The sequence below is a fragment of the Bos taurus genome, chromosome 29 (assembly GCF_002263795.3).
Source record: "Bos taurus isolate L1 Dominette 01449 registration number 42190680 breed Hereford chromosome 29, ARS-UCD2.0, whole genome shotgun sequence".
Taxonomy (NCBI): Eukaryota; Metazoa; Chordata; class Mammalia; order Artiodactyla; family Bovidae; genus Bos; species Bos taurus.
The window spans coordinates 17,860,340-17,884,307 of NC_037356.1; the positions used below are offsets into that span (position 1 = coordinate 17,860,340).

Below are 23,968 nucleotides of genomic sequence, written 5' to 3' on the forward strand. Positions count from 1 at the left end.
ACAAGTCCCAGAGAGCAGCGGGCGGGTCCCGGGCCGCCACGCCCCTGGGCTGGGCTCCGGCCCTCCGCCCCCCTCGCAAAGCTGCGCTGGCCGCCCGCGGAGGGGAGGTTGCTGAGCGAGGGCAGGAGGTGGGTGCGGCACGGACGGGGGTGTGGGGTGCAGGGACTGCTGGCTAGGGGTCACGGACCCATCTGGACACCTGTCCTACCGTGAGAAGTCATCTAGCCTACCCTAGCCTCGCCATTCTCATCCGTGCAATGGGAATAGCAACGCCTGTGGCTGCGGGGGAGGGGACGTTTATGGGGAAGAAGGGGCGGAGCTGGTGGAAGGAGCCTGGACGGATGGCGATAGTCTGAAAAGCCCGGATAATAAGGGCCGAGACTGTGGGAGGAGTCCGGTGGGTGGGTTAAGGAGGGGCGGGGTCTCTAGATAAGAAGTGGAACGCGCGTGAGATCGGAGAAGGGGCTGGGGAAATGGGTGCAAAGGAAGCCAAGGAAGCAAGCCTGAGTTGGATTGGGTGGAATGAGCCGAAAAGCGTTGGGGAGGGAAGGGTGGAGACGGAAAGATGAAAAGGATCCCTCTCGGCCCTGGATCAGCAGCGCTGATAGGACTTGAGTAAGAGAGTGCCCAGATGGGCAAATGTCTACAGATGCACGGAGCATCTTTTCCTTGTGACTAGAAAATAAAGAGCCCATCCTTTGAACCCGGCGTCACACATTTGAGTTCATTCAACTCACACCCTGTGAAGACGTCACCATATCGGTTTACAGTTGAGGAACCTGAGGCTCAGAGAAGTAAAATGACTTGCCCCAAACCACCCAAGGACTCCTTACTCTCAAGGCACTGCTTTTTTTCCTGCAGTGCAGGGAGGTAGAGGTTTAATCTGTAGTGAATGGCCGGGAATAGATGACAAGTGTCCCGGTCCTTCACAGGTTGTGTGACAGGACCAGCTTCCTCACTGCTAACCTCCGAGGCTTATTGTTAGGATGAAATGAGGAGGTAGGTTTGAAAGACGTTTGTTCATAAATTATCTTTCTTGTGAGGAGCAGGAAGACCGTGGAAGAGTGGTTGGGCCTGAGGAAAACCAGAAGGTGAAGCCTAAGGGTGAGCCAAAAGGATGAAGGAAGGTTCTGGAAGAGGGTAGAGGATGGTGATGATTGTTGGAAATCTACACCAGATGAGAGAATGCTTTGCTGTGCAAGCCAGGTCAGGTGACTTCCCTTCTCCAGCCCTGTTGGTTGACTTTGCCCTGTTGGTTGACTCCTTCAAAGATCCAAGTGTGTCATCTGAGTTGGGAAGCACCTTCTCTGTCTGGTGAGCATATAATAGAGCAAACAGCATTTGGGCCTTTTAGAGATACGAACTGGGCAAAGCAGAGCTAAAGATACAGCTGTTGGGTGTGGGGAGGCCAGGAAGGGGAGGTGGAGGGTGGTATCCCCAGATAGTCTCCAGGGCTGTGAGCCAGACTCTTTATCTGGTGGGCTGTGTAAGTAAGGTGGGGAAGACTGCTCTAGTTTTTTGGGAGACACATTACTCACTTTGAGTGCTGTCATCCTTGAAGTTTACCTAGCTGTGTTCTATGCATCCCCTATACTTTGGGAGTTCTTATATTTACTTCCAGGTAATTACCTGGGCTTTGCCATGTGCCTCAGATTCCAAACTGAAAATTCAAGAGACTGTTTCAAAATAGAAAGTTTTGAAAATTCAGAAGAGATTGGTAAACCTCCCTATTGGTAGATGATAGTCTGGGACTAGGAAAATGGATATGACTAAACGGGGAGAAAGTTTTCCCCCTTCCCCTGCCTGCCGACTTCTTGGGGTACAGATCTGGGGTACAGATCCCTGACCTGACAGGGTGGCCAAGCAACCGTCTACTTAAGGAAAGTGAGCCTTGGTAAGGAGTAAGAATAAAATGCTCTGGAGATGCAAAGAAGAAAGGAATGAATTGCAGCCAATGGGTCTGGCAGATGAATGGCATTTTCTTCGCAGTGCAGGCAGAGGGATAGCAGATGCCAAACTGCAGAGATAGGAGAGGGCGTGATGTGGTTGGTCTGTAAAGTAGGGATAATAATAAGCATCTTCATCTATGAAATTAACATGCATAAAGGGCTTCCCTGGTCACTCCGTCAGTAAAGAATCCACCTGCAATGTGGGAGACCTGGGTTTGATCCCTGGATTGGGGAGATCCCCTGGAGGAGGGCATGGCAACCCACCCCAGTATTCTTGCCTGGAGAATCCCCATGGACAGAGGAGTCTGGTGGGCTGCAGTTCATGGGGTTGCAAAGAGTCGGACACGACTGAGCAACTAAGCACACACAAAGTGCATAGCATAGTAGTAACTGCTCAATAAACGTCAGCCATTATTATTACTGCTGCTGTTGTTATGATCACCATCGTGTGCCCAGGAATTGGTCTAGGGCCACACAGCTAATGAAGTGGCAGAGCCTGATTCAAATGCAAGCCCAGGTGACACCAAAGCCCAAGCACTTTCCTCTTCCCATAAACATCTGTGAGGCCCAGAAGTGGCCCCTCTTTGTTAACATTCTTGGTAAACCATCACAGGAGTTTCTTTTCTACTGTAGTAGCAGAGACTGAGTTCAAAAGGAAGCAGGGAAAACAAGGCCTAAACAGCCATCTTCTCCCAGCCTGGATCTCAGCATGGAGACAGGCAGGCCTAATTTTGTGGTTCCTGTGGGCAGTTTCGTCTGAGTATGAAGACTACTTGGATGTACATTCAGTTGCCCTCCACCAACTGTGGGCTATTTTAGCTTAGCCCTGGTTAGCTTCTTCATCCTCCAGAGCACTGAGACATCAGGAGAAGATCATGAGATGCTAATGCACCTTAGTAGTAGTAATAACATCTAATATTTATGGAATCTGGCTATTTACTAGGGCCAGGCACTCTGACTAAACTTTACATCTGTAGTCGCAGGAAAGAAGTGCTCTTTTCTTCCCTCTTCCTTCAAAATAAAAATATTCTTAGAATTTTTAAGCATACAGAAACATTGAAGGAATAGCCTTTCACCGATGCACCGATTCACATTGACAATTTTGTTTTTACACATGTACAGTTTTTGCTAAACTATTGAAAAGTTACAGATGTCTTGACACTTGACCCCTAAATTCTTCAGCATATTATCTCCTAATTATAACATTCTGTACCATAACCATAAGACTATTATCATACCTAAGAAAAATAGCAAGAACTCAATATTATCTACTAAACAGTTGAGATTCAAATTTCTCCAACTGTCAAAAATTATCTCATATTTTTTTAATCAGATGCAGTCAACATTCATTCATTGCATTTAATTATATCTCTCTAAGCAATTCATTTAATCTAGATAGAGCCCCTCTACCCGTTTAAATTTATTTTAGCAATAACTAGGTTCAACTTGTTTTATTTCTTTTCTGGCAATGTTGTGTACTTACAATTGCATCACATTAGGAGGCATATGTTATCAGAATCCTACTATCCTATCCATGAATGCTAAGTTTGATTATTGGATAAGGTCATAACAGCCTGATCTTTCCATAAAAGGTTAAGTTTTTCCCTCTTGTAACTAAAGTGGGCTTCCCAGCTGCACAGTGGTAAAGAATGCCCCTGCCAATGCAGAAGATAACAAGAGACATGGGTTCAATCCCTGGGTTGGGAAGACCTCCCTGAGTAGGAAATGGCAACCCACTCCAGTATTCTTGCCTGGAAAATCCCATGGACAGGCAGGCTACTGTCTATGGGGTCTCAAAGAGTCAGACACGACTTAACAACTAAACAAGAAAAACAGCAAATTATGATCTGATATTTGTATATATTGTGGAATGATCACATAGTTATGAAAAAAATTTTTCCTTGTGATGACAGCTTTTGAGATCTGCGTTCTTTTGACTTGATCACGTTAATCTTTGATGTCTTCTTTGCTGTCTGGAAAGAGATGTTCCAGGCTCACCTTGAATTTTTCCTGTCAAAGTCCTGGAATCACCAGTTTCCCCAGGAAACCATAGTTTGTTTTTGTAGGAGTTAAGGTTTAAAAACCACGATCCGGAGTCAGGTGTGCTCGTTGCTACTTGGAGTATCATTTCTAGGCTCTGAGCAGAGCTGAGACATGATAGATGTATAGATGGATGGATGGATAAAAAGATAAATAATTATCAAAGCCTTGTAGTTTGATTGTTAAAACAACTGGTCCTCGGTGTGTAAAAGGAGTAGATTGCATGTAAAATACCTTCATTATGGAGGCTTAGTGGGCAATAATGTAGGGAATTGCACAGAAAGAGCCCTTGCTTGTTCTAAGGCTCTGTTAGTGTGTGGGCTATTAACTAGGACCTCTGCATCTGGGTTCAGTCTCTTGTTCAGGACCCGGGTTAGAGAAGACCTTAGGCTGCCTCCAAAGGACTAGTCCTCTGAGCAGTGTCCAAACCTGGAACCTCCCAGAGGCCATGACTCAGAGGTCAAGAATGGACACAAAGCCCTGGGCCAGGGATTCATTCTCACTGTGTCTGTGAAATAAAGATAATGTGATCTATCTTGCCTACATCCCAGAGTTGTTGTAAGGATCAATATTTTTTTTTTAATTGATAATCAGTCTTTTCAACATGGTTACTACAAAATTCCTTCCCCTTTTCATTGTCTTAACACCACAGTCTGAAATGTCATTGCCTCACAGTCTGATTTCATACATTATACTAAAATATACTTTTTCAAATACTCTTTTAGGTTATCACCAATTTTTCCAAAATAAGATTTTAATCCTTTTTTTTTTAATCTTTTGAAAACATACTTTTGGGAGTGGGATTAGAATAGCATAACAACTATAATTAATTTTTAAGTGAAGTGAAAGTGTTAGTCACTCAATCGTGTCCAACTCTGTGCGATCCCATGGACTGTATTCTGCCAGGCTCCTCTGCCCATGGAGTTCTCCAGGCAAGAATACTGGAGTGGATTGCTACTCCCTTCTCCAGCGGATCTTCCCAGCCAAGGGATTGAACCTGGGTCTCCTGCCTTGTGGGCAGATCTCCTGTCTGAGCCACCAGGGAAGAACAGCTTTAAGATACTGCCTCTCAGAATCATCACAGGTCTCTGTTTATTCGAGTCCTATTTATGCTTCTTAATAAAGAAGCATATGCTTCTTTGTTTTCGAAGGGAGCACAGGGGTTTTTTAAGATAGGTGTAATTTAAAAAAAAAAATATTTACTTACCTGGCTGCAGGCCTGACCCGTGGGATCTTTCATTGCAGTGCATGGACTTCCTAGTTGCCCCGCGGCACATGGGATCTTAGTTCCCCAACCAGGGATCAAACCCACATCCCCTGCACTGCAAGGTGGACTCTTAACCACTGGACCACGAGGGAAGTCCCTGGGCAGCACAGGCTTTGAAGAGAGGCCTCACTTGGAATTCTAGCTCTGCTACTGCTAGCTGTGTGATCTTAAGCAGCTGTCTTCACTGCTCTGTGCTTCAGTTTTATAATCCAGAAAATAGAGATAATAATTGTACCTGCCTCACAGCCTCAGTGTGGTGTTGCAGTGACATAATCTACAGGAAAATGCCTCACATAGCTCGGGACATGTCCTCAGTGCTCAGGAAATGTTGGTTCTCTGCACACTCACTGGTCATGCGTGTCAGAATCAAAATGAGGTGGCAGGTATGAGAGCACCTGGTAAGAGGTAGGAGAGGACAAGTGCCAAACCTCTGCAAGGGGTTTGACTGCTGAATTCCCAAGGTCATTCAGAGTATGGCAGGCAGACGGGCCTGGGCTTGAATCCTGGCTCCGCCACACATTTCTTTGGGCAAGTCACCTGCCTCTTAGAGCCTCAGATTCTCATTTATGAAGTGGAGAGAATGCTTTCCTCAAAGGAAGTTACAAGGATTAACTGAGCAAATGTGTCTAATAGCAAGTACCTAATAAGTACTCACCAGGCAGTAGCTGTGTCTCTTGAGACCTGTGGGAATGGTTTTAAAGGACATAGTTTTAAAGGAGGACTCCAGAGCAATGTCTTAACTACCCCTGCTTACAGGACACTCACTCTCAGAGAATTCTATTTCCTTTGTTACAATTAAAGGTTGCAACGGGGTGATTTTCAGACTCTAGACTGGGATTGCCCTCCACATGGTACCAGGCTGGGCTTTAAGATCCACCACCCCTCATTTGGGCCACAGACTTATTTCAGGGAGGAGAGAGTTCCAGCCACCTCCCAAGTTCCCAGGCCCCCTGACTTTCCCTGCCCAGGCAGATGGTCCGAGGATCTGCCTGGGATAATTTCCTGGTTTTCTCAGAGAGGGAAATGGGCTGATCTTTTTTCTTGGTTCTTTTTGAGTCGAGAGGCAGACTTGGAAATTCTCCTGCTTAGGACAAATTATTTGTTCAGACAGTGGTGGAGTTTCTTTTATCTCCTGTTTCATGGTCCGGTTTGTAATTCTCATTCATCTTTTCTAATCTGGCTTTTTTAAAAAAACCTGGCTTTTTGTATTTTGCTGCTTTGTCATTAAGGATCATGGGTTGCTATTGAAACAGTAGGGTTTAGACTTGTGGTATGTCAGCTATGGAGGGGCTCCAGGCCATCCAGGATCCAGTCCCCATATCCTCAGATGTGAGTGGGCAGAGTCCCAGGCCAGCCCCAGACTAGCTGCCGAAAGACCTACCCCAGTCGGATCTGGGCAGAGAATAAGGGAATGTGCACCTTCCACTCATGTTAGGGCCTCAGGGTGGGAAGGGGAAATAGTGAGAGGTGTTGGACTCGCACCGACCTGGATTCAGATCACAGCTCCTCCAGTGACTAGCTCTGTAATCTTGAGCAATCTCTTAACCTTCCTGAGCCTCGGTTTCCTCATCTGTAAAACAGAAATAATAGCATCTGTCCGGCAGGGTGCTTATATAGACATCAAGTGAGGTAATGCAGGTAAAGAATCAGCACGGTAGTATCATTCTCTATACTTCTCTATATAATTTGTTAAAAATAAATAAAATGCTACTGTGTGTTAGCCAAAGCATTATAAAAGCAGGAAGTGTGTGCTCAGCAGGTGGTAGCTCTGTCTTGCCAAGCAAGCTGCCTAGCACTATTTTAAAAGGCTGCTTCAGGGATTCTCAAACTTGTGAAAGCTATGAAACAGCCTTTTGTTGCTGTTCCAGCTCTCAGCAGCCTGTGCAGGGGAAAGAGAGTGAGCTTTCCACTCCCGGCCGTGTGTCCTGGGCAAGTCCTCAGTCTCCTGAGTCTCTTGTTTCCTATCTGCCTAACGGAACGATGGCTGCTTTGTAGAACTGCTATATGAGTTTAAAGGGCTGGTGGGTGTACAGGCCTAGGATGTAGTAGAATGCTCAGGACGTGTTCATCCCTTCCTCCCTCGGCCCCTCCTCCGCAGTACCCCCAGCACCCGCCATGTGCTCGGCAGTGAACACAGAGGGACAGGAGCTGGGTCACCGCTGCCACAGAGATCACAAACCAGGCAGCGGTTTTCACAAACAAGTTTCATCATAACCCACGTTATGAAGGTACACTTTATATCACCTTCCAGTTCCTTTCTCTCTCTCTCTGCCTCTCACACACACAGACACACACACACACAAATGAAACAAAAGTTTCACAACAATATATATAAAACTGGTCATAACCCAGTGTATTATATTATTCATGACATAATCACAATCTTGGTTTTTTCCAGTTTATGAAGGCATAATTTATGTGCAGTAAAAGTCACGCTTTTTAGGTGTACAGTTACACGAATTTCTATAATCTTTATATAGTCATCTGACTGCCACTACATCAAGATATTGAATATTTCTGTCAGTCCAGAATATTCCTCCAGTCTCTTTGTAGCCAGTCTTATCCCCAGCCTCTCCAATTACTGGTCTGACTTCTGTATCTATAGGTGTGTCTTTTCCAGAATGTTGTATAAGTAAAATCATACACCATGTGACCTTTTGAGGCCGGCTTCTTCCACTTAATAGGATGCTTTGGGGCTTCTGTGTTGTGTGTCAGTAGCTAGTTGGCTTGTATTGCTGAGTCACAGTCCATTTGTCTGTGACCTCTTTTGAGTTAATTTTTCATCTGTGTTTCGAGATAAGAGTTGAGGTTCTTTTTATGCATATCGATGTCCAGTGATCTTCACCTTGAGAGCACTAGGGAGGAGGGCCAAATCCAAAGCAGATCATTACATGATTGATTACATGATAGAATGGTGGTCTGTGCAAGGGACCAGAAGCCCCAAGAAGAGAGCTGGCAAAGTGGAGGTTTGGGGATAGATAGAGGCAGTGACTCATAGATTGAATGCAGAGAAAGTGAAAAAAGTGAAGAAGGGTGGTATAAGGAGAGCAAAGGCAGGGCAGGGGAGGGCGGATCCCGTGGTGTCAGGACGGCCGGAGCATAGAGTGTGGGGAGAGGCGGGATTGAAGTTGAGATTGGATTGCACACAGTAGTCAGAGCAGGCAGCACTGCTTCAGGAAAATCAGCCTGCAAACTGAAATGGCAGGTGGACAGAAAGGAGGCAGGGAGCCACGTGAGGATGCTGGGGGAGTTGGGGTGAGCCCTGAGCTCCAGGAGTTCCTACAGGGACAGGTTCAAGGAGACAGTTGAGAAAAATGTTAGGGATGCTGAGTCAGGGCTGCCTTGTGGGCTCACGCAGATGGGTGGCTGAGAAGTCACAGCAGGATCTGGTGAAGAGGAACTCTTTGTGAGGCTTCTGGTATCCACAGAAAATCCAGGTGGGCATGTCTAAGAGGCAGCTGGGTACACAGTGGGGCTGGAGCTCAGTGGTGAAAGCCCCTGCCACCCTCAGGGAAGCTGCTCAGCCTTGGGATGCCAGTTCCTACCCCCTTGTGTCATCATGGCTCTCAGACCAAGCCTGTGGACTTTCCACGGTGGGCACTGGGCACTGTGACTAGGAAATAGGGGCTGGAAGGGCTGACTTCTATGATTCCTGAGTCTGTGGAGAAGAGCACAGGGAGCCCCCTAGTCTGGGGTCAGGAGACCTACCTTCTTTTTTTCTCAATTGGAGGATAATTGCTTTACAATGTTGTGTTGGTCTCTGCCATATATCAACGCGAATCAGCCATGGTATACACATATCCCCTCCCTCTTGAACCTCCCTCCCACCTCCCACTCCATCCTGCCCCTCGAGGTTGTTGCAGAGCGCCAGGCTGAGCTCCCTGCTGCGCTATATAGAAACTTCCCATCAGCTATCTATTTTACATATGGTAACATGTATTTCAGTGCTACTCTCTCTAGTCATTCCACCCTCTCCTTCCCCCAGTGCGTCCATAAGTGTTCTATGTCTGAGTCTGTATTCCAGGGGTCAGGAGACCTCCTTCTAACCAGCCTCGGCCCAGACTGCAACCCCTGGCACTGCGCTGGATGAATGACCAGGAGCCGTACAGCAGGGCGCGGGGGCAGGAAGGCAGCTGCTCTGTCGCTTTGCATGCAGAAAAATAGGACTTTGAGTGCCCATCCAAGGGCCCCGGTTTGCCCTGTGGCACCTGATTGTCCTCCCCACCTGCTTTGAGCTCTTCAGAAGTTATGTACTTAGGAGATATGGGGTTTGCAGCCCAGAGAATTGTCAGGAAAGACATCCCAGCCTCTCTGCCGCGCCAAAGCCTGCCCTTTCCTTTCCTTGGAGCTCAGCCACTTCACAGAGCCTGAGCCTTAAAGAGAAAGAGAGACTGGAAAGTTGAAGGTGCAGATTATTATCTAGAAAGAAAAGGAGATGCTGGAATGAGAAAGCAGGTGGCCCACTCCTGGGTCCAGCTCCTGCCTGCACCCCCTGGAGGGAAAATTGGTCAGACTCGGGCCCCAGGCCAAGCATACACCTCAGCTGCAAGTCTCAGCAGCGTGGTTACCGCCCCTTCCTAGGAGCCCTCCCCCAGCCTTCTCTGTTGGACACCCCCCTTCCCCCAACCCCAACCCACCCACCACCACCGTCTCACAGCCCATCTGCTCCAGGCTTCTGTTAATGATTTTGTAACTTCATCATGGGCTTGTTTCTCTTCAGACACTCCAGATGGTTAATGCCTTTCTGCAATATCAAAGTGCCCTGTTGGACAGGGACAGAATTCACCCCCCACCCCAACCCCGCCAAAGAATTGGGTGAGGCAGCCAAGAGTCCTCCACACCCAGCATGGCCACCACCCTCTGGAGTAAAGGGGTCTCGGTGCAGTCGGGCTTCCCTGGTGGCTCAGATGGTAAAGAATCTGCCTGCGCTATGGGAGACCCAGGTTCGATACCAGAGTCCGGAAGATCCCCTGGAGAAAGGAATGGCCACCCGCTCCAGTATTCTTGCCTAGAGAATCCCCATGGACAGAGGAGCCTGGTGGGGCAAATAGTCCATGGGGTTGCAAAGAGTCAGACACGATTGAGTGACTCACAGGTTCACAGTGCAGTCAGCCCCCTCGGAAGGCAGATGTTTGGTGACAACCGCCCTGGCCCGCTTGCTACCCTTGCTGGGTGACTTTGAGGGCAGTCCCCTGCTTGGACCTCAGTTTTCCCATCTGGACAGTAAGCGTGCCAGAATTCACCCCAGGCCTACTCCTGCTTGTTCTTCCTTTTTTCCATCCTTCCTTCCTTCTTTTTATTTTATTCTTTCTTTATTATTAAGGTAGAGTTGATTTACAACATTAGTTTCAGGTTTACAGCGTAGCAACTCAGCATTTTTATAGATATATACACCATTTAACGTTATTATGAAATATTAGCTGTCCTCACTGTGCTGTAGCTGGTCATTTTCCTCATCACTGCCTGTTGTTGTGGTCTCCTCTGCCAGCCTGGCCTCTTCTCAGGGGCAGCACTGGGACTGATTCCTACCTGTGCCCCACACCCAACATTAGGGAAAGATTCCTGGATTCACTGCACAATTTGACTCCTGGGAAGGTATCATGTTAGGAACAAAAACAGTACATCCCCTGATTTCTAGACCCTTAAAGAAAAGTTAGAATCCAAGACTTCAGGTTGAAGGAGACTCACCAGCCATGGACACTAGAGGCTGTGAGGTCAGTGGGGGGATAGCAGGGGAGAGTTGTTAAGGAGTGGGTAAAGAGCCCTCAGGAAGGGTGCTCGGTGGCAAAGGCCCACATCCACACTACAAAGCAAGGTTCAGAGGAGCCTGGGGTTCCATCATGGTAGGAAAGGGAAGGCCATCAGGAGCCAAGGGCATCTTCATGGCCAGGCAGGTCATCATGGGAGGGTGAGAATCCAGAAGGAGCGTCACTGGGAGTCCAGAGGACCGAGTGACCCATTGTGGGCCTGAAAGATAGATGGAAATGGTACTAATCACAGCCATTTGTTGTGCATTCTTTTAGATAGAAAAATAAATAAGGCAACATTGATACAGCAGAAGGAGAACGGGGCTTGGAGTTCTACACCTCAGAATGTCTGTTAAGTACCGAGAATGGCCCAGTAGTTGGCTAGTAAGGATGAATACATTTTTCTGTCTCGTATAAAGGCAGCTGGGCTTGAATCCTGCAGGACCCTGTACCACTGTAAGCCTGGGGAGTGAATCCTGGCAGTTTCCCTCACAGTGGGGATGACTGGTGGTATTGTGTATGTCAAAGGATAGTGTGTAAGCAAATGTACGTAAGGGCAGCCAGCATAGCATTCAGTCCAGGTGCATTTTCTGCCTTTCCTTAGACCAGTGGTTCTCTGTCCTAACTGAACATTTAGAATCAGCTTTAAAATACGTCAATGGTGGGGTTACATGCCACACCCAATTAAAACAGTCTCTGGAGGGTGGGACCCAGGCTTTGTTTTTTCTTTTCATTTTTTTTTTAATTATTATTATTTTTTGTATGTTTTTTTTTTAATTTTATTTTATTTTTAAACTTTACAATATTGTATTAGTTTTGCCAAATATCGAAATGAATCCACCACAGGTATACCCGCGTTCCCCATCCTGAACCCTCCTCCCTCCTCCCTCCCCTACCCTCCCTCTGGGTCGTCCCAGTGCAGCAGCCCCAAGCATCCAGTACCATGCATCGAACCTGGACTGGCGACTCGTTTCATACATGATATTATACATGTTTCAATGCTATTCTCCCAAATCTCCCCACCCTCTCCCTCTCCCACAGAGTCATAAGACTGATCTATACATCGGTGTCTCTTTTGCAGTCTCGTACACAGGGTTATTGTTACCATCTTTCTAAATTCCATATATATGTGTTAGTATACTGTATTGGTGTTTTTCTTTCTGGCTTACTTCACTCTGTATAATAGGTTCCAGTTTCATCCATCTCATTAGAACTGATTCAAATGTATTCTTTTTAATGGCTGAGTAATACTCCATTGTGTATATGTACCACAGCTTGCTTATCCATTCATCTGCTGATGGACATCTAGGTTGCTTCCATGTCCTGGCTGTTATAAACAGTGCTGCGATGAACATTGGGGTACACGTGTCTCTTTCCCTTCTGGTTTCCTCAGTGTGTATGCCCAGCAGTGGGATTGCTGGATCATAAGGCAGTTCTATTTCCAGTTTTTTAAGGAATCTCCACACTGTTCTCCATAGTGGCTGTACTAGTTTGCATTCCCACCAACAGTGTAAGAGAGTTCCCTTTTCTCCACACCCTCTCCAGCATTTATTGCTTATAGACTTTTGGATCGCAGCCATTCTGACTGGCATGAAATGGTACCTCATAGTGGTTTTGATTTGCATTTCTCTGATAATGAGTGATGTTGAGCATCTTTTCATGTGTTTGTTAGCCATCTGTATGTCTTCTTTGGAGAAATGTCTATTTAGTTCTTTGGCCCATTTTTTGATTGGGTCATTTATTTTTCTGGAGTTGAGCTGTAGGAGTTGCTTGTATATTTTTGAGATTAGTTGTTTGTCCGTTGCTTCATTTGCTATTATTTTCTCCCATTCTGAAGGCTGCCTTTTCACCTTACTAATAGTTTCCTTTGTTGTGCAGAAGCTTTTAAGTTTAATTAGGTCCCATTTGTTTATTTTTGCTTTTATTTCCAGTATTCTGGGAGGTGGGTCATAGAGGATCCTGCTGTGATGTATGTCGGAGAGTGTTTTGCCTATGTTCTCCTCTAGGAGTTTTATAGTTTCTGGTCTTACGTTTAGATCTTTAATCCATTTTGAGTTTATTTTTGTGTATGGTGTTAGAAAGTGTTCTAGTTTCATTCTTTTACAAGTGGTTGACCAGTTTTCCCACCACCACTTGTTAAAGAGATTGTCTTTAATCCATTGTATATTCTTGCCTCCTTTGTCAAAGATAAGGTGTCCATAGGTGCGTGGATTTATCTCTGGGCTTTCTATTTTGTTCCATTGATCTATATTTCTGTCTTTGTGCCAGTACCATACTGTCTTGATAACTGTGGCTTTGTAGTAGAGCCTGAAGTCAGGTAGGTTGATTCCTCCAGTTCCATTCTTCTTTCTCAAGATAGCTTTGGCTATTCAAGGTTTTTTGTATTTCCATACAAATTGTGAAATTATTTGTTCTAGCTCTGTGAAGAATACCGTTGGTAGCTTGATAGGGATTGCATTGAATCTATAAATTGCTTTGGGTAGTATACTCATTTTCACTATATTGATTCTTCCAATCCATGAACATGGTATATTTCTCCATCTATTAGTGTCCTCTTTGATTTCTTTCACCAGTGTTTTATAGTTTTCTATATATAGGTCTTCAGTTTCTTTAGGTAGATATATTCCTAAGTGTTTTATTCTTTCTGTTGCAATGGTGAATGGAATTGTTTCCTTAATTTCTCTTTCAGTTTTCTCATTATTAGTGTATAGGAATGCAAGGGATTTTTGTGTGTTGATTTTATATCCTGCAACTTTACTATAATCATTGATTAGTTCTAGTAATTTTTTGGTGGAGTCTTTAGGGTTTTCTATGTAAAGGATCATGTCATCTGCAAACAGTGAGAGTTTTACTTCTTCTTTTCCAATTTGGATTCCTTTTATTTCTTTTTCTGCTCTGATTGCTGTGGCCAAAACTTCCAAAACTATGTTGAATAGTAGTGGTGAAAGTGGGCACCCTTGTCTTGTTCCTGACTTTAGAGGAAATGCTTTTAATTTTTCACCATTGAGGATAATGTTTGCTGTGGGTTTGTCATATATAGCTTTTATTATGTTGAGGTATGTTCCTTCTATTCCTGCTTTCTGGAGAGTTCTTATCATAAATGGATGTTGAATTTTGTCAAAGGCTTTCTCTGCATCTATTGAGATAATCATATGGTTTTTGTTTTTCAATTTGTTAATGTGGTGTATAACATTGATTGATTTGCGGATATTGAAGAATCCTTGCATCCCTGGGATAAAGCCCACTTGGTCATGGTGTATGATCTTTTTAATGTGTTGTTGGATTCTGATTGCTAGAATTTTGTTAAGGATTTTTGCATCTATGTTCATCAGTGATATTGGCCTGTAGTTTTCTTTTTTTGTGGCATCTTTGTCAGGTTTTGGTATTAGGGTGATGGTGGCCTCATAGAATGAGTTTGGAAGTTTACCTTCCTCTGCAATTTTCTGGAAGAGTTTGAGCAGGATAGGTGTTAGCTTTTCTCTAAATTTTTGGTAGAATTCAGCTGTGAAGCCGTCTGGACCTGGGCTTTTGTTTGCTGGAAGATTTTTGATTACAGTTTCAATTTCCGTGCTTGTGATGGGTCTGTTAAGATTTTCTATTTCTTCCTGGTCGAGTTTTGGAAAGTTGTACTTTTCTAAGAATTTGTCCATTTCTTCCACGTTGTCCATTTTATTGGCATATAATTGTTGATAGTAGTCTCTTATGATCCTTTATATTTCTGTATTGTCTGTTGTGATCTCTCCATTTTCATTTCTAATTTTATTGATTTGATTTTTCTCCCTTTGTTTCTTGATGAGTCTGGCTAATGGTTTGTCAATTTTATTTATCCTTTCAAAGAACCAGCTTTTGGCTTTGTTGATTTTTGCTATGGTCTCTTTTGTTTCTTTTGCATTTATTTCTGCCCTAATTTTTAAGATTTCTTTCCTTCTACTAACCCTGGGGTTCTTCATTTCTTCCTTTTCTAGTTGCTTTAGGTGTAGGGTTAGGTTATTTATTTGACTTTTTTCTTATTTTTTGAGGTATGCCTGTATTGCTATGAACTTTCCCCTTAGGACTGCTTTTAAAGTGTCCCACAGGTTTTGAGTTGTTGTGTTTTCATTTTCATTAGTTTCTATGCAAATTTTGATTTCTTTTTTGATTTCTTCTGTGATTTGTTGGTTATTCAGCAGGGTGTTGTTCAGCCTCCATATGTTGGAATTTTTAATAGTTTTTCTCCTGTAATTGAGATCTAATCTTACTGCATTGTGGTCAGAAAAGATGCTTGGAATGATTTCTATTTTTTTGAATTTACCAAGGCTAGATTTATGGCCCAGGATGTGATCTATCCTGGAGAAGGTTCCATGTGCGCTTGAGAAAAAGGTGTAATTCATTGTTTTGGGATGAAATGTCCTATAGATATCAATTAGGTCTAACTGGTCTATTGTATCGTTTAACGTTTGTGTTTCCTTGTTAATTTTCTGTTTAGTTGATCTATCCATAGATGTGAGTGGGGTATTAAAGTCTCCCACTATTATTGTGTTATTGTTAATTTCTCCTTTCATACTTGTTAGCATTTGTCTTACATATTGCGGCGCTCCCGTGTTGGGTGCATATATATTTATAATTGTTATATCTTCTTCTTGGATTGATCCTTTGATCATTAGGTAGTGACCATCTTTGTCTCTTTTCACAGCCTTTGTTTTAAAGTCTATTTTATCTGATATAAGTATTGCTACTCCTGCTTTCTTTTGGTCCCTATTTGCATGGAAAATCTTTTTCCAGCCCTTCACTTTCAGTCTGTATGTGTCCCCTGTTTTGAGGTGGGTCTCTTGTAGACAACATATGTAGGGGTCTTGTTTTTGTATCCATTCAGCCAGTCTTTGTCTTTTGGTTGGGGCATTCAACCCATTTACATTTAAGGTAATTACTGATAAGTATGATCCTGTTGCCATTTACTTTATTGTTTTGGGTTCGAGTTTATACACCGTTTTTGTGTTTCCTGTCTAGAGAATATCCTTTAGTATTTGTTGGAGAGCTGGTTTGGTGGTGCTGAATTCTCTCAACTTTTTCTTGTCTGAGAAGCTTTTGATTTCTCCTTCATATTTGAATGAGATCCTTGCTGGGTACAGTAATGTGGGCTGTAGGTTATTTTCTTTCATCGCTTTAAGTATGTCTTGCCATTCCCTCCTGGCTTGAAGAGTTTCTATTGAAAGATCAGCTGTTATCCTTATGGGAATTCCCTTGTGTGTTATTTGTTGTTTTTCCCTTGCTGCTTTTAAATTTGTTCTTTGTGTTTGATCTTTGTGAATTTGATTAATATGTGTCTTGGGGTGTTTCGCCTTGGGTTTATCCTGTTTGGGACTCTCTGGGTTTCTTGGACTTGGGTGATTATTTCCTTCCCCATTTTAGGGAAGTTTTCAACTATTATCTCCCCAAGTATTTTCTCATGGTCTTTCTTTTTGTCTTCTTCTTCTGGGACCCCTATGATTCGAATGTTGTAGCGTTTAATATTGTCCTGGAGGTCTCTGAGATTGTCCTCATTTCTTTTAATTTGTTTTTCTTTTATCCTCTCTGATTCATTTATTTCTACCATTCTATCTTCTAATTCACTAGTCCTATCTTCTGCCTCTGTTATTCTACTATTTGTTGCCTCCAGAGTGTTTTTAATTTCATTTATTGCATTATTCATTTTATATTGACTCTCTTATATCTTCTAGGTCCTTGTTAAACCTTCCTTGCATCTTCTTGATCTTAGTCTCCAAGCTATTTATCTGTGATTCCATTTTGATTTCAAGATTTTGGATCAATTTCACTATCATTATTCGGAATTCTTTATCAGGTAGATTCCCTATCTCTTCCTCTTTAGTTTGGTTTGGTGGGCTTTTATCCTGTTCCTTTATCTGCTGGGTATTCCTCTGTCTCTTCATCTTGTTTAAATTGCTGAGTTTGGGGTATCCTTTCTGTATTCTGGCAGTTTGTGGAGTTCTCTTTATTGTGGCGTTTCCTCGCTCTGTGTGGGTTTGTACAGGTGGCTTGTCAAGGTTTCTTGGTTAGGGAAGCTTGTGTCGGTGTTCTGGTGAGTGGAGCTGTATTTCTTCTCTCTAAGTTTTAATCGAGATTTCTTTGGAGAAAGTAGAGTCTTGATATTTCTCTTTCTTAGCAGTTCTTTGGGTTGTATTTCAGTCTCACAGCAAAACAGATGCCTGAAGGCTTACAAAGCTCCCCTCCGCTGGCACATCCAAGCTGTCACTGTGACTCTTGACATTGCAGGGGTAACCCTCGCCAGAAGGCATCCCTCTCTGCTTTTTCTTTTCATTTCTTTCTTTCTTTTTTAACTCCCTTAGTGAACCTAACATGCTTTAGAAAGAAAGAAAGTGAAGTTGCTCAGTTGTGTTCGACTCTTTGTGACCCCATGGGCTGTAGCCTACCAGGCTCTTCTGTCCATGGGATTTTCCAGGCAATAGTCCTGGAGTGGATTGCCATTTCCTTCTCCAGGGGATCTTCCCAAGCCAGGGATCGAACCCGGGTCTCCCGCATTGTAGACAGACGCTTTACTGTCTGAGTGACAATTATTACCCATCCAGTTGTTTATCGAGTTATTCATTCATTTCAACTCCAAGGACATACAATAAGAAATTGAGAACCGTGACTACCCAGATGTTATGGATTGGGTGTTTGTGTCCCCCAGAATTCATGCACTGAAATCCCAACTTCCAATGGGCTGGTATAAGGTGGTAGAGCCTTTGGGAGATTAGGTCATGAGGGCTCCACCCTCATGAAAGAGATTACTGTCTTTATAAAAGAGACTCCAGAGATCTCTCTTGCCCCTTCTCCATATTAGAACACATCAGACACCAAATCTGCCCCTACCTTGACCTTCAACTTCCCAGCCTCCAGAACTATGAGAAATAAACATTTGTTACTTAAGCCACCCAGTCTACAGTATTTTGTTATACCAGCCCCAAAAGACTAAGACATCAGATATGGTTGGGTAATGGTCATTTCTTTCTTTTCTCTCTGTAGGACTATTTTCCTGCACCCCAGCCTTCCTGCCATGTCTGACCCCATCACGCTCAATGTCGGGGGGAAGCTCTATACAACCTCACTGGCAACCCTGACCAGCTTCCCTGACTCCATGCTGGGTGCTATGTTCAGCGGGAAGATGCCCACCAAGAGGGACAGCCAGGGCAATTGCTTCATTGACCGTGACGGCAAAGTGTTCCGCTACATCCTCAACTTCCTCCGAACCTCCCACCTGGACTTGCCCGAGGACTTCCAGGAGATGGGCCTGCTGCGCAGGGAGGCCGACTTCTACCAGGTGCAGCCCCTGATTGAGGCCCTGCAGGAGAAGGAGGTGGAGCTGTCCAAGGCCGAGAAGAACGCCATGCTCAACATCACACTGAACCAGCGTGTGCAGACGGTCCATTTCACCGTGCGTGAGGCACCCCAGATCTACAGCCTCTCCTCTTCCAGCATGGAGGTCTTCAATGCCAACATCTTCAGCACCTCTTGCCTCTTCCTCAAGCTCCTCGGCTCCAAGCTCTTCTACTGCTCCAATGGCAACCTCTCCTCCATCACCAGCCACCTGCAAGACCCCAACCACCTGACTCTGGACTGGGTGGCCAATGTGGAGGGCCTGCCAGAGGAGGAGTACACCAAGCAGAACCTCAAGAGGCTCTGGGTGGTGCCAGCCAACAAGCAGATCAACAGCTTCCAGGTCTTTGTGGAGGAGGTGCTCAAGATTGCGCTGAGTGATGGCTTCTGCATCGACTCTTCTCACCCACACGCTGTGGATTTTATGAACAATAAGATTATTCGATTAATACGGTATAGGTAAAAGGACCCCAGCAACACTGGAGGGGGTCTTCCCAAAGCCAGGATGTTGGAGAATGTCTCACCGGTGGTGTGAGGCAGGGTACCATACTAATCTGCATTAATCGTATAGCAGGACTTGATTCCCCCCAACAATGCAGTCCACCCATAGGAATCTGTGTGTCCTCTTGACACAGCCACCTTTTTCCTTGCCGCTTTGAGCTGGAGATGGGCAGTTTGCTGTAAGTGAAGTCTGCCATCATGTCCTACAGGAGGACTTCCTGGCTAGATAGAAAACAGCACTTTTCCCTTGGACTCCAGCTCTCTCTGTACCATGAGGCACTGCCTGCAGCCCTTCCTTTGGTAGAGGGGGGTGAAGTGAGAATAAGAGGCTCCTTCTGGTTTCTCAGAACAGGAATTCCCCAGAGATTCCCATCCTGCCTGCCCCTCCATCCCCGGGATGTGGCCAGGACCTGGGGCTTGCTTGGCTGGCTTGGAAATGAAGTAGGTAGTGGGGGTGGGATTTGAGCTGGCCCGGCATAGAGGAGTGAGTCTCCAGGCATGTTCAGAAGATGGGGTGTCCCTCTTGACAGGGCCAAATCTAGGCATCTTGGGATTCCTGGCTTCAGGAATGAGCTGCTAATCCCTGTGAAGATTTGAAAGTATCTGGAGCCACTACAATGAAAGGCACTTCATCATGTGGCCTGATCCCTGACTTCTTTCTCCAAGAATTTGAAGTGTCATTGAAACAGATTCTTTTAAACAAATATATTATGCACTCTCAGGGTTGGAAAATAATTCAACAGTCATTTAGTGCTCTCCCACCCCAAGCACACCCCAGCACATTTGAGGCTGAGGGCTTCCCCCCAGTACCTTCAGGAGATAACTATCTCTGCTTACATACTCTCAGCAACAGAACATCCGTCATCCCCACAACCAGCCCCTGTCATGGCTGGCTGTTAGAAAGTCCTTCCTTATCTTGAGCTGAAATCTGTCTTCCCACAAGCATTTTCTGTTCCTGGTAGACCTTTCTTCTCACCCAAATGTGTATTTTGTTTTTCAGAATAGTCACTTTGAGAGAGGCCACATACCTATTCTGAAAATATTACTACTTGGAATTAGGATTCCCCTTGGGATTTGTCTTCAAAACCAAGGTTAGCCCCCTGACATTCCCTGTAAGTCATCCCTGTCCCTGTAGGTCATCCCTGTTTTTACAGCTTCACTTTGTTTATGACCCTCCCTCCTCACCAGACATGACCCTGCATAGCTTTTGACCATCTTCTGGTAAGTTTGAAGATTGCTTCCCCAGAGGAAGGAGACCAGGGTCTTGGCAGTGTGTAGCAAGGAGCCCAGGAGTGGTCTGAACCATAACACTGCCCTTGGAGGAAGTGTCCAGCACCTATAACACTGCTCTGAGGAATGTGGTACTGTTTCTGTGCATAACCAGTCTGTTGACTTCCTTGGGGTGAGACCCAGGGCAAGACACCCTGAGCCACCACTTTCCAGGGGTGATAAGCAGTGCAAGTCTCAAAACTGCATGTTATGATTCATCCCTGGAATGAGGGTGACCGTGGAAGTCCCACAGTCTTCCCCACTAGGCAGGGGCCCTCAGACAAAGCCAGAGACGCCTGGTGCCACAGGTACCCCAGGGGATGGGCTGAGGAAGGAGCTTGTGTGCTCAGCTGTGGGAAAGGCCACATTCCTTAAGTAATAAAGGTCTTCCCCGCCCCCCCCCCCCCGGTACAGTGGGACCCCTGAGTCTCACAACTGTCCCAGGCCACCAGACTATTGGTATTTTGGAAAGCCACTCAGGAGAACACAGTTCAGACCAGCCAGCAGAAGGTGTGACCACAGCAGAACAATTTAAGGAAGAAATCTCATAAATCACTACTGTCCCATGTTCCTTTTCATAAAAAGTATTTCTCCGTCTTTTTGGTGCTTCTTAATTCAAGCAGCTTGACTTTAGAGAAAGCACAGGACCTGTGAAGCCACTAATTTGCTGTGTGACTTTATGCAAGTCACTCACCTCACTGAGCCACCTTTGTTTCTTCATCTGTGAAATGGGCATAACAGTAACCCATAACCCTATCTACCTCACAGGGCTGTTGTGAGGATCAAATGAAATAATGTATATGAGAATACAGTATAAATGATAAATGGTTGTTATTATTTTGTGTCTACATATAAGGGGAAAAACCTTGGCTTTGGAATCAGGCTGACCTGAGTCTCAATTCTGGCTCCAGCACGTGCTGTGTAAACTTGGACAAGTCCCGGGGCCTCCCTGATTTGTTTCCTCATCTGATGACAACCCCACCTCCCAGTGTTATGTGACCTGGTTGTGTATGTGAAAATTCCTAGCTAGGCCTGGCACATAGCTCAATAAATGTTTGCTCTCTTAGAAGTAATGATGGATTGTTAAGCTGGAGACACCACAAACATATAACAATTTAACAAGCCTTCTGGGGTACCTGGTATATGGGCCCTGAGGATGGGAACAGTCACAGATATGTTCAGCGTAGAAAAGATTAGAGGTCCACACCCTGGGCTTGGGAACTTGGGGAAAGTAAACTTAGCTCTCAGAAAGGGCTTAATGGGTGGTCGAGCTGGGCCTCTCAGGGTAGGCTGCACTGTACCAGGAAACACCATGAGCCAAGGCCAAGGAGCCAAGCAGGGTGGGGGAGTGTCCACTCGGGGCCGTAGCAGAAGGGGAGCCACGGGCAGCGCATGCAAGGCCCTCACTGAGCACACATCTCACTCTGGTATGTGCAGCCACCTGCTTGTGCAACAGATAATAAGCCTGCAGGTGGCCCCATCCCAGAGGACCAGTCAGGGTGGACTGGGAGGCAGGTAATGTGCTTGTCTGAGCCCCTTACTGCCCTGAGCAAGACCCGATAGTGATCAGTGATCTCAACTGGACTCAGTTCATTTAGCCTTTTGCACAGGTGAGAGCTTTGTCCCAACTAAAGAGCACTTCTGGACGCACGACGTTGTCAGCTCTCTGTTCATTCCCTGGGCATGCAGAGGGATGGTCAGGAAGGGTGCTCAAGGGAACCCTAGGGCATTTTGGTGTGTCATTTGGTGAGGCCACCAAACAGGGCCCCTACCTGTGGGAAGACCAGCAGAGCTGTCACCTCAGGCACCGCTCCCTGAGACCTCACCCTCAGGACCACCTGAAGCCCTTTGCCATTATTGAAGGACAAGCTCATGATGCCACCCTTGGGCCAGAGCTCCCCGTGCCGAGGTGGCCAGCCCCCTTGCCCACATCTCAGTGCCCTACACAGCCCCCCAGGCTGAGATGCAGTCACTCTGCTTTGTAAACTGCTGTGTGGCCTAAAGCATGGCACTTTTGTAACTGCACCTCTGTTCACCCCAAACTTTCAGCTTTGTCGTACAAATTATTCCTAAAACATGCTACTGTAAGTGGGGGCATAGTCAAGGTCAGCCTTGAGCCAATTTCTCATGCGTTCAAATCACACAGAATCTCACAGCCCATCCATTTCTTGAACTGCAAACTGACTGCCTGAGTCTGCCTATGTCCCAGGGAACTCAGGGCTAGGGCAGCGTTTGGCAGGGAAATGAGACCCCCATGATCATCTTGCAGAGCAAAACCACCTTGACAACTGGCCCAGCAAAGAGAGGGGCCCAGGCTCCTTTCCAGGCCTTGTGGGGTCTTGGCTCTGGCAGCTCCATCTGTCAGGACAGCCCTGTGACCTCACTCTCCTTCAGAACCTTCAGGACAGTGTGGCCTCAAGCAGAGAGCCGTGGAGACAAGTCTGGTGGCATGCTTACCTCAGTCTGGGGCAAAGGGACCAAGCGGGGCCCTGAGAAGAAGAGTTGCTCTGTGGAAGCCAGAGGATCACTGAGCAACCCAGAGCATCCAGGGCACCCCACCCCGCAACAGAACAAGCTCAGTGGTGCCGCTGCCTGGCTCAGACTTCTGGGCAGAAGTACACACCCAGTCGGGTCTGTCTGATCTCACTGCTCCCGCTCCTGGTCCTCTTTCCCACCAACTTCCCTGACCCTCCCACCCCAATATATGTATTTGGTAGTATTTCAAAGGCTTTGTCAACATTCCAGTTAAGTGACAGCCCTAGAGTGTTCAAGCCCTTTCTTAAGTCCCTCCCAAAAGCCTTGCTTCTCTTTTACTGAGGTGCTGGGTAAAGGCCCAGTGAACTCACAAATCCTCTAGAGATCCTGCTGCATTGCAACATGGTTTCTCCCTCCCCAACCCCAATTCAGTTCAGTTCAGTCGCTCAGTCGCGTCCGACTCTTTGTGACCCCATGAATCGCAGCACGCCAGGCCTCCCTGTCCATCACCAACTCCTGGAGTTCACTCAGACTCACGTCCATCGAATCAGTGATGCCATCCAGCCATCTCATCCTCTGTCATCCCTTTCTCCTCCTGCCCCCAATCCCTCCCAGCATCAGAGTCTTTTCCAATGAGTCAACTCTTCGCATGAGGTGACCAAAGTACTGGAGTTTCAGCTTTAGCATCATTCCTTCCAAAGAAATCCCAGGACTGATCTCCTTTAGAATGGACTGGTTGGATCTTAGTTCACTTGATAAGCCCATTATAGGGCTTCCCTAGTGGCTCAGTGGTAAAGAATCTGCCTGCCAATGCAGGAGACACAGATTCGATCTCTGACTTGGGAAGATCTCACATGCCGAGGAGCAACTAAGCCCATGTGCCACAACTATTACGCTTATGCTCTAGAGCCTGGAGGCCACAACTGTTGAGCCTATGTGTTACAACTGCTGATGTCTGTGCCCTGGAGCCCACGCCCTGCAACAAGGGAAGCCACCACACTGGAAAGCCTGCATGCCACAACTATAGTGTGGCCCCCACTCTCCACAACTAGAGAACAGCCAGTGCTGCTGCTGCTGCTAAGTTGCTTCAGTCGTGTCCGACTCTGTGCAACCCCAGAGATGGCAGCCCACCAGGCTCCTCTGTCCCTGGGATTCTCCAGGCAAGAACACTGGAGTGGGGTGCCATTTCCTTCTCCAATGTATGAAAGTGAAAAGTGAAAGTGAAGTCGCTCAGTCGTGTCCGACTCCTAGTGACCCCATGGACCCCGTGGAGCCTACCAGGCTCCTCCGTCCATGGGATTTTCCAGGCAAGAGTACTGGAGTGGGGTGCCACTGCCTTCTCCGAACAGCCAGTGCAATAACACGTA

At 46.0% G+C, this 23,968-nt stretch overlaps 1 protein-coding gene across 1 annotated transcript; it reads left to right on the plus strand.

The window, feature by feature from the left end:
• Positions 1-110: 110 nt before the first annotated feature.
• On the plus strand, positions 111-21,192 carry KCTD21 (potassium channel tetramerization domain containing 21). The gene is given in 2 exon segments (NM_001205693.2): positions 111-128; positions 18,006-21,192. A coding segment is annotated over 1 exon segment (783 nt). The 5' UTR covers positions 111-128; positions 18,006-18,036; the 3' UTR covers positions 18,820-21,192.
• Positions 21,193-23,968: the final 2,776 nt, after the last annotated feature.